The 11,133-nt window shown below is 41.8% G+C and overlaps 3 protein-coding genes across 3 annotated transcripts; all 3 read right to left on the bottom strand.

Moving 5' to 3' along the window:
* Positions 1–2,550: 2,550 nt before the first annotated feature.
* Positions 2,551–4,315, bottom strand: LOC126765319 (uncharacterized). The gene is made up of 2 exons (XM_050483041.1): positions 3,683–4,315; positions 2,551–3,597 (listed from the first exon to the last, which is right to left on the bottom strand). The coding sequence occupies exon 2, from the start codon at positions 3,581–3,583 to the stop codon at positions 2,816–2,818; it is 768 nt and encodes a 255-aa protein (XP_050338998.1). The 5' UTR covers positions 3,584–3,597; positions 3,683–4,315; the 3' UTR covers positions 2,551–2,815.
* Positions 4,165–6,751, bottom strand: LOC126765581 (uncharacterized). The gene is made up of 4 exons (XM_050483191.1): positions 6,705–6,751; positions 6,518–6,657; positions 4,237–6,468; positions 4,165–4,190 (listed from the first exon to the last, which is right to left on the bottom strand). Exons 1-4 carry the CDS (start codon positions 6,749–6,751, stop codon positions 4,165–4,167), a joined length of 2,445 nt encoding a protein of 814 aa, XP_050339148.1.
* A 243-nt stretch (positions 6,752–6,994) lies between these two features.
* LOC126765580 (uncharacterized) lies at positions 6,995–8,026 on the bottom strand. The gene has a single exon (XM_050483190.1). The coding sequence runs from the start codon at positions 8,024–8,026 to the stop codon at positions 6,995–6,997; it is 1,032 nt and encodes a 343-aa protein (XP_050339147.1).
* Between the last annotated feature and the right edge of the window lie 3,107 nt (positions 8,027–11,133).

Here is an 11,133-nt window from a genome sequence, read left to right as displayed (position 1 = left end):
ATTTACACACTGACATCGTGGGACCGTTCCCGCTGTCCGAGGGTAATCGCTACTGTTTAACAGTAATCGACCGTTTCACCCGGTGGCCAGATGCTTTCCCGATTCCAGACAGCACCGCACCAACAGTAGCTAAAGCATTAATCAACAGCTGGATATTGAGCTTTGGAATCCCCACCGACATAACGTCAGACCTGGACGCCAATTTGAATGTACACTTTTTCAACATTTACTCCAATGTATCGGTGTCAAACACCTACGAACTACGCCTTACCATCCACAAACCAATGGGATCGTCGAACGTTGGCACCGAACCCTCAAGTCAGCCATACTTTGTCACGAGAAGGAACATTGGACAAATTTTCTACCGATAATTCTTTTGGGACTTCGCTGATCCTTCAAACCTGATATTGGAGCATCACCGACCGAGTTAGTTTTTGGGACGACGCTACGCTTACCATCCGAACTCTTCATCGATGGTCCTGTACCAGATAATGAGACTGAAGTTGTTGCTCAGAAGTCTTTTGTGCACACAGATTTAAAAACGTGCGACAAGATTTTCATCTGTGATTTGTCGGTACGACCATCATTATCAGCTCCTTACAAAGGGCCTTACAAGGTTATTCATCGCTATCAAAAATACTTCACCGTCGACATTAACGATAAAGCAGTCAACATTTCTATCGACCGTTTGAAACCTGCTTACACCGCCGCAGATCCCAACTAGGAGGGGAGTACTGTGGCAGCATCGCGAATCGTTTCGAAGTTAATTATAATTGTATTGAGCATGGTAACTCTACCTGCTACTTTGACATTTCGCTATGAATAAAATTCGAAGATCGTCCTCTTTCTTCTTGGAAACTCGTCGTATAAGGACGTGCCCACACGAACGTCCTACATATACATTTTCACACTTTCGGTAAGAGTTCTTTTAATATCCGCACTAGGTGAATTTGGTTGTTGTAGTTTTAGTGGTTTAGGAGTATGTACAATTAACTTACCCACGGGTGCCCCTTGTTACTGCGATCTCCTGTGCCAAACTAGAATTTCATATCTTAACTAAGTGCTTAGTTATGGCACTTAATATGCTTTCGGTTAATGGCGATTTGTGGTGGTGGCAGTAGTAAAGTCTCAATTTGTGACTAGTTACAACACATTCTCAAGTACTTAGTCACAAAATATTGTCTCAAATTTGTTACCTGTTAGTTAGAGGGTCACAAAAGTACAACGAGTTCTGGTTGCCATTTTGAATATATTGAATAGAGATCATCATAGTTATTAATCGATTGTCGCTTTTTATATTTTTTAAGCAATTCAAACACGAAAAAGTTAAAAATAAATAATTTTCACATAAATTTAGTAAATATTCTGAAATAAAGTCAACATCTATTTTTATTTTTATTGGTAATTATGCTTTTTGATTATGTTATACAAAATTTCATTTTTGTTTATATTCATTCAAGTGTAAATACATCTCTAAATTATGAAATGTATGAACTGATTAGACCTTTTCGTTTTCAATTGAGAGATTTTTGTGACTGTCATGTATTGAAATGCAAATCCGTATCAAGTCACAAAAATTGTTTCTAATTTAAAATCTCAATTTTAGAGACTTGTGACAGTATCACAGTACAGAATCGCTCGGTAAATCTATTCACAAATTTAGACTACATTCACTTCCAATAAAGCAGATATCTTCATATCGTTTAATATTTCTTAAGAGAAAACATTGTAATATCTGACTTTGTTATAATAGTCGTTTTGTTTCAAATATTTTCCATTTAATGGAAATAATGGACGTAGTTTGTGATTTGGGAAGTCGATTGCCAGGTGAATTCATATGCCTTGCTTTTTATATAATTGTTTGTATACATTTTTTTTGTTTCCTTAGATTTTTGTTTCCTTTGTAGTTTATTTAATTTACTTTTCATACACACTTTTCTTAAAATTAAAACTTAAAACTTAATTCTAAAGATATCTCTTCAAATGAAAACCTTTTCCATGTAAACACTTGAGTCCGATCATTCAAATAGTATGACATTTATATGCTTTAGTTGTCCGATATCGGCAATTCCTACATATGAGCAGCTTCTTTGTGAAGGTCCGTATCCAGCTCTGAAGTAATTGCTCAAGAAAAAAATACATTAGGGGTATTCTCTTGTTCTTGCAAAACCCTTGCATGGTGCACGAATTGTAGATTTTTCCCCCTAATGCAACGGCACAACAACAAACACACGCAGAAAAATATTTGCAAGGGCTGTAAAATAGGTCACACCAAAACCCAGGTTTATATTCATGCAATGACGCGTAAAAAACTAATTGCAAACCTGTGCTAGCTGTAGTTTTACTTAAATACATATTTTGACGTTAAATTGTTGAGGATTGTAAATTTTAAAGAGATTTTATAATTCCTATTTAAATGATAAAGATTTGTTACAGGTTTTTTGTTAAGAATGAATGCAGAAGGTGCGCCAATTCACAATAGCCATGCACAATAGTTGTATAAGATTTGTCCTAAAATTCCGCTAATTGAAAAGCTCGGATGATTGCTACACCAGTCTGTCACGAAATAGGCCGCTTCTTTATTGAGTTTCTCATTAAATACATATTTGGTTAACGGATTGTAGCATCACGCCACATGATACATATCTACATACATATAGGTATGTCTATAGTTGAAATATGGTAAAATTACATTTACATTCACTAAGCTAGAGTGAAACTACTAGTCTACGAATACAACGCTAAAAAGAGGATACAATTATATTGATCATTCAGCATTCAGCAATCAGCTGACTGGTATTGGTTTGTGTCCTTACTAATTATGCGCAGGACTGCATTGTAAAGAATTTAAATCTTGAACATCCTGCCCGGCTGAACCCTCGCGGTTCAGTAATTCTTCTGTAGGACCTGTTAGGCGGCATAACTTCTGCACCGGTCGCTGACACCGCTGCTTAATAGGAAGTCCATTTGATGATGTCTGGTTGGTATTGTACTCTATCGTCACGGTACGCACCAACCCATCACTGCCCGGGTGAACGTCAATCACTCGTCCCATACGCCAAACCGATGGTGGCAAATTTTCACCACGTATAAGAACTACATCTCCACGCTGAACATTGGGTTCCGATCTAGTCCATTTGTTCCGGGTCTGAAGAGGGTTTAGATATTCGGATTGCCAGCGGCGCCAAAAATGCTCCAACATTTTCTGGAGGCGTTGCCAATATCGAAGACGATTTTCTGGAGCTTCAGGCAATGGAGGCTCTGTACGACAATTGAGTGGTCGTCCGATCAGGAAGTCACCCGGTGTTAGAGCTATCCCTCCTTCAGGATCATCGTAGAGACCTATCAGTGGTCTCGAATTAAGACACGCCTCGATGCGAGTCAGGAGAGTAGAAAATTCAGTGTAACGCAATGTCTGGCTGCCCATTATCCTCAGCAGATGCTTTTTAGCTGAACGAACTGCTGCCTCCCATAGACCACCGTGATGAGGTGCGGAAGGTGTTATGAACTTCCAACATGTACCTTCAGCTGCCAGATGTTGTTGAGCATGTGCTGTTACCCAAGCCTTTAAGTCTTCCTGCATTTGACGATTAGCCCCTACAAATTGTGTTCCATTATCACTGTATAAGGTGGTACAGATACCCCGTCGACTAATAAAACGATCGTAAAAATCTATAAATGCCTGTGTACTCAAGTCCTCTGCCAGCTCAATGTGAACCGCTCGTGACGCCATACAAATAAATATGGCAGCATAGGTTTTTGTAGTCGGGGTAGCGCGATGCGTTCCCACACGTACATGGAATGGCCCGCAGTAATCCAAGCCACTACGAGAAAATGGTGGGGCCACTAGTACACGTTCCTTCGGGAGCGAAGCCATTTGTTGACGTTGTATAATTTGAAGATGCCTACGACATGTAGTGCAGGCCCAGATGAAAGACTTTACTTGCGCCCGTGCGCCTATAAGCCAGAAACGTTGTCTAAGAAACTGAAGCATTTGTTGTATACCACCATGTAAGCAACGTGTATGAGCATCGGCGACTAGTAAATAAGCCAGAGCCCCACGCGGAATTATAGTTTGATGTCGCTGATCTTCACTTAAGTCGGAGTTTGCGAGTCGACCACCTACTCTCAGTATGCCGTCTGCATCCAAGAAAGGATTGAGTGCTAAGATTTCACTGCGACCCGCAATTCTGGAATGCAATTCAAGAGCCTTAATTTCTTGTTTAAAATGATTACCTTGTGCTTGTCGAATATGCAGAAGTAAAGCCCAGTGCTGATCTGCGACAGAAACTATATCGTTCCAGTAACCGCGATATTTCGGTAACCATCGCCTTAACCAAACAGTGGTGTTAAGTAAACGACTCAATTTGCTAAATTTCTCTATGAGAGGTATCCTGTTGTCTTTCGTGGATGTCATAATCCACTGGCAATTAGCTCTAGAAACGAAGATGGATACCACACGAGATTCAGCAATGGAGAGGTGCTCCTCCTCCTCCGTCAAAGAAGGTAGGCACATTTCCCCCACGCTATGGTGAATGCACGTCGGTCCGGTCCACCAAAGGTGATGATCTGCTAAGACGCCGGGAGATAGGCCTCTGCTTGCACAGTCGGCTGGATTTGATTCCGAGCGAATGTGCTTCCAAGCGTTAATGTCTGAATTGGCTTGGATGTAAGCTACCCGATTGGATACATATTGTTTGAACGTGGATGGTGGTTTACGTATCCAGCATAAAACAATAGTGGAATCACTCCAATATGTACATGGGGCGTCCTGTAGGCCTAAGGCTTGACGTACGTTGCCCATCGCCTTGGTTAGAAGATGAGCACCACACAGTTCGAGGCGTGGTATCGTCACATCGTTAATTGGTGCTATCTTCGTCTTCGCTGAAACAAGAGCTGTGCGTGATGTACCACCTTTATCGATCGTTTGAACATATATGACTGCTGCATACGCTTTACGACTAGCATCGCAAAAGCCGTGTAAATGCACCAAAGAGCCCACTCGTATACCTAGCCAACGAGGAATACGAAGTTGTGTAATATCTTGCAAACTGTTGCGGAATAAGACCCATGAATTGAGTAGTTCTGGAGGAAGTTCAGCGTCCCATGGGAGACCAGCCTTCCATAAGTCCTGTATGAATAGTTTGGCCACCACGACCACGGGTGCCAATACCCCAGTTGGATCATATAATTTCGCCACGTCACTCAAAACCTTTCGCTTGGTATGCATTGAAGTGTCGTCAACTAAGCCTACCTTGAAGAAGAGCTCGTCGCTAACTGGATCCCAGTAAAGACCCAATACCTTTGTTGTTGAGTTGTTCAACTCTAGTTCGGATGCAGAAGGTGTTGTACCGGTTATCGCGGATAATACGTGTGTAGAATTGGAATTCCACTTTCCCAATATTAATTGTCCTTGTTTCAAAATAGTCGCTACATCTTGAGCACGGGTAATAGCAAGTTCATCGCTGTCGACGCTATCCAAATAGTCATCAACGTAGAAATTATAAAGTATGCTATGACGCGCTGCGGCAGCCCGGCTTGGGTCATAGATGACTTCATAATTGTCATTCGCACATTGACGCAGTGCGCGTATTGCGTTGAATGGACTACAAGCCATTCCATAAGTTACCGTCTTCAATTCGTACACTTGAAGAGGTTCATTTGGCAATTCGCGCCAAAGTATTTGTTGCCATTTACGATGTCGTCTGTCTACCAGGATTTGTCCAAACATCTTCTGTATGTCTGCAGTGATGGCTACCTTGCATTTGCGAAAACGGTGAAGGATGTCGACAATATTGGCATGTAGTTGTGGTCCAGAAAACTGAGTATCGTTTAAGGATGTCCCATTCGATGTCTTCGCTGAAGCGTTGAAAACTACGCGAAATTTTGTGGTTACCGCATGATGAGGTATGAAGTAACCATTTTCTTTATTGGCGAAAGTTTGCTTGCTAACCTCCATGTGATCGAGAGCAATATATTCGCGCATAAATGTAATGTACTGCTCACGAAGACAGGGATCGTTCATCAACCGCCTCTCGAGTTGTAGAAACTGGCGGACTGCCGATTGATGAGATTCCCCAAGAGCAGGATCATCTGGTCGAAATAAAATTTGCACCTGGTACCTGCCGTCTGAGGTACGGGTAACTGTGTCGTTGAAGATCGTCTCACAGTCATCCACGTGTATTTCGGATGATGGTATGGGCTCTTCGAGTTCCCAGAAGCTTCTAAGTAACGTGTCTAGTCGTTGTTCGTTGACGCATTTCGCAGTAAGAGATGTGTGTAAAGTGGAGTGAGCAGAACTTGTGACTGGTCCAAATACTACCCAACCAAGACGAGTGTTTAAAGCGCAAAGTTGCTCTGGAGAACCCTGGATGAGACCCTCCTGAAAGAGACCCGTTAGTACGTCAGCACCAAGTAGAAGATCCACCGGACTTGGAGTGGCAAACGTTGGGTCAGCTAGTGGTAAATCTTTTAAATGGCTCCAAGCTTCTGCGTCTATATGCGTATCTGGCGTTACTGAGGTTATTGTCGACATAAGCCTCGAGTTTGAAGTTAATGTTGTTGTCAAAGGCAGCCTGCATCTGTACTGTTATATGACCTTTACTGTATACTGCAGCGCTAGAACCAACTCCTTCAATTCGTATCTCCCCTGGACGCCTACGAAGACACATACGTTTTGTAGTAGCATCGGTAATCAGACTCACCTGAGAGCCCAGGTCGCAGAGCGCACGACACGCGAATTGTCCTCCATTGTGATCAGTCAGGATGACCTTCGCAGTCGCTAGTAAAATGGTCCGGTCTCCATTAATGAGAAATGACCGGACCTTCCTCAAAAGTCACTGCTGTCGTGGGTATACCTGTGGCACCTGTGTTGAAGGTGTGTCCACGGGTATATTCCGATCGATTATGTGACTGTTGGTGTCTTCCTCCGTAGCCGGTGAATTATTCGCAACGTTGATTTTGCAAAGCATCGTATGATGGCGATGATGACACCTTAAGCAATCCCGCGATGTACAATCACGAGATCCATGATCACTTCCAATGCAGTTAAAACTGTATCCCACCGTTCCGGTATGGAAAGATTAACGAACCGTTGACACTTGTGTATTCGGTGTCCGTTTGCGCAAAGTTGGCAAAATACCGTAACCCTTTTCACTGAATGTAACGGCTGAGATGAGTTTACCGTTGCAACGTTAGCCTTAACGGGACGGGTTGGTCTCTGATGAAGAGTTGATGTACTGTTCGTAGCTCCTTGAGGCAAATTGTTGGCACGATTCTCAATAAATGTCAAAAAATCCTGAGCCATTGGTATGTTGTTCGTCTGAAGGCTCATCCCCCACTCATACATGGTGATTGTGGGCAATTTCGGTAGCAAAAGTGGCACCAAGAGGGCGTCCCAATGATTTACCGGAAGACCCATAACGCTTAAAGCTCGCATCACATTTTGGACGGTGTCAACTAGTCGAAGCAAGCCCTTCTGGGATTCGGTGGGTTGGTTGGGCAAATTCAGTATACGCTGCACGTGAGGTTCCACTAACAAACGTGGATTATCAAACCGCCGTTTCATCTCCTGCCACATGTCCTCATAACCGCCTGTATAAAGTCCACCGACCAATGGTACGCTGTCTGCATTGACATGTTGGCGTAACTTGCTTAATTTGTAACTGGAATTCAGATCCTTCCGATTGTGAACTAGTGCCTCGAACAAATCTTTGAAAGGCAGCCAATTCGCTGGATCACCATTGAAAACAGGAATCTTAATTGGATCTAATCGCATGTCCAATTGATTCGCCACACAAATATCACCTTCACCAGCGCCACATATACGACGTAGTCGAATACATATTTGCGTGTAGAGTAACTCCGTAGCAGCCAAGAAGTCGTCATGTGTGGTCACTTCGCTGGATTGTGCTGAAGACACCAGGTCCGTATGATACTCCATAAACCTTTCAAAATGTTTGTCCAACTGTGCGCGAATCACATCGCACTCCATACTGTCCGGATCGTAATTAGCTGCTTCAGTCATTTTGCCAATGCACACAATTGCGGCATGCGCTGAAGTACGTAGATTCAAACAGCTATCATTAAAATCTGTACATTAAAACAGGATCGAAAAGTTCCTCACAGGAGGCACCAAAAAGATGTATAAGATTTGTCCTAAAATTCCGCTAATTGCAAAGCTCGGATGATTGCTACAGCAGTCTGTCACGAAATAGGCCGCTTCTTTATTGAGTTTCTCATTAAATACATATTTGGTTAACGGATTGTAGCATCACGCCACATGATACATATCTACATACATATAGGTATGTCTATAGTTGAAATATGGTAAAATTACATTTACATTCACTAAGCTAGAGTGAAACTACTAGTCTACGAATACAACGCTAAAAAGAGGATACAATTATATTGATCATTCAGCATTCAGCAATTTGCTGACTGGTATTGGTTTGTGTCTTTACTAATTATGCGCAGGACTGCATTGTAAAGAACTTAAATCTTGAACAATAGTCATTTACAATAAATTGACCGAATCAGCCGTTCATATAGCACCAGATTCTGCAATGGGTGCTCTCGTGCTCTTGTATATTTCGGTTTAGGATTTTTGCAATCTGCAATCTTGCAAGAGCAAGAGAATCTTCTTATTATTTCTTCAAGTAATTTTGACAGCTAGTTACGCATTGTGAATGATCCACATTAGAAGAGCAAGAGAGAAGAAACAAGCTTTGTGTGTAATATGTACGCTTGCATTTGTATAGTAACATAAATATTTTCATTGCGATTTAAGGAATGTGGACAAGGATCGGTAGATGTTATTCATAATTTCAAAATGAACTTTACTTCATAATAATGATTTTAACTAATTTAGGATGAATTTAACGATTACTTTGAATTTCCTTCAAGAAGCAATTGTTGATTTCATGTTTCTTCACAAACCAGGTTGGCCATATTCGCATTTTATTGAAAAAGTGTATTAAAAATTAGTACTAAATTTCTTTAGTGCTGCATACTAGCACAAAAAAATTTACCGCATGAAGTTTTCTTGACCATTTCTTATGCGTTTTTTATATGAAGTTCTTACATTTCTTGAGAGCTGGATACAAAATGAGAAAAGAACTTGTGCAAAATATCGAAACAATATGTCAAAAACTGAGAGATTAGTTCCAGTAGATACACAGATAGACAAACGGACGGACATACAGACAGATGAAAGCGGCAAACTGATTTAACTCCTTACTGTGATTATTTTTATCTATACTTGTTGCGGTCTTCGACATCTAACAAAAATTTATTATTATATATTATATTATAAGAACTTCTAACGACAGAGTGAAAATGGCTTAAATCGAATGACAACCCCGCTCACTCAACATATAACGTTAATGTTAAAAATTACTAAAGAATAAATTAATAACTAAGTACCCCAAAGACATTAAATTTTACCCCCCAGGTGCTATGAGTGGACTTTATGCGAGCCGTAGTCAAAATCGGGAGATGAACGTGGCACCGCCCACCGTTAGGTAAAATCACATATCTAAGGACTAAACCGTTTTCAACCAAATTTGGTATGTGGCAGTCTCCTAACAATGTTAAATTTCAGTCTCAAAATATGCGAAATCAGACAACACGCCTTCTTGCCATATACCTCAATTTTAAAAACCATCTGATTTTTCTGACAATAGAATGTTTCACAAATCTGGGTGTGAATAGAATGGGTGTCACAAATCTGCTGCATCAAGTCAATACTTCCCTTAGCTTCCATATAACTAATACTATATAACAATATTCGAACTTCCAAGTGATTTTATACCGCATATATCGGCCATCATGTGAGTTATCTCAATGAAAATTAGAGATCGTGTTTTACTGATAACGAAAGTGTATCTTTTTCTTCACTGGCGTAGACACCGCTTACGCGATTATAGCCGAGTTAACAACAGCGCTCCAGTCGTTTTTTTCTTTTCGCTACGTGGCGCCAATTGGATATTCCAAGCGTAGCCAGGTCCTTCTCCACTTGGTCCTTCCAAAAGAGTGGAGGTCTTCCTCTTCCTCTGCTTCCCCCGGTGGGTACTCTTATAAAAGATTGTACCTGCTCGATTAAGTTCTGTAGCTCAAACTACTTTCTCCAGCAGCAGATTGAAGAAGTCACACGACAGGGAGTCGCCTTGTCTGAAACCTCGTTTGGTATCGAACGGCTCGGAGAGGTCCTTCCCTATTCTGACGAAGCTTTTCGTGTTGCTCAACATCAGTTTACACAGCCGTATTAGTTTTGCGGGGATAACAAATTCAGCCATCACGGCATAGAGGCAGCTCCTTTTCGTGCTGTCGAAAGCAGCTTTGAAATCGAAGAAGAGGTGGTGTGTGTCGATTCTCCTTTCACGGGTCTTTTCCAAGATTTGGCGTATGGTAAATATCTGGTCGGTTATTGATTTCCCAGGTCTAAAGCCACACTGATAAGGTCCAATCGGTTTGTTGACGCAGATTGTGGGGTCTCCTTTTTTATGGATTGGGCATAGCACACTTAAATTCCAATCGTTGGGCATGCTTTCGTCCAACCATATTTTACAAAGAAGTTGATTCATGCTCCTAATCAGTTCTTTGCTGCCGTGTTTGAATAGCTCGGCCGGCAATCCATCGATCCCCGCCGCTTTGTTGTTCTTCAGACGGGTAATTGCTATTCGAACTTCTTCATGGTCGGGCAGTGGAACGTCTGCTCCATCGTCATCGATTGGGGAATCGGGTTCGCCTTCTCCTGGTGCTGTACTTTCACTGCCATTCAGCAGGCTGGAGAAGTGTTCCTTCCATAATTTAAGTATGCTCTGGGCATCGATCACTAGATTACCTTAGGGGGTTCTACAAGAGTATGCTCCGGTCTTGAAACCTTCTGTAAACGGCCGCATTTTTTTGTAGAATTTTCGAGAATTACCCCTGTCGACCAGCTTATCAAGCTCTTCATACTCACGCATTTCGGCCTCTTTCTTTTTCTGTCTGCAAATGCGTTTCGCTTCCCTCTTCAATTCTCGGTATTAATCCCATCCCGCACGTGTTGTGGTCGATCGTAACGTTGCGAGGTAGGCAGTCTGTTTTCTCTCCACTGCGACTCGGCACTCCTCGTCGTACCATCTGTTCTTT

Source organism: Bactrocera neohumeralis, unplaced genomic scaffold (assembly GCF_024586455.1).
Source record: "Bactrocera neohumeralis isolate Rockhampton unplaced genomic scaffold, APGP_CSIRO_Bneo_wtdbg2-racon-allhic-juicebox.fasta_v2 cluster10, whole genome shotgun sequence".
NCBI lineage: Eukaryota > Metazoa > Arthropoda > Insecta > Diptera > Tephritidae > Bactrocera > Bactrocera neohumeralis.
The sequence above is the reverse complement of the archived record's forward strand: the minus strand, read 5'-3'. Positions and strand labels throughout refer to the sequence as shown.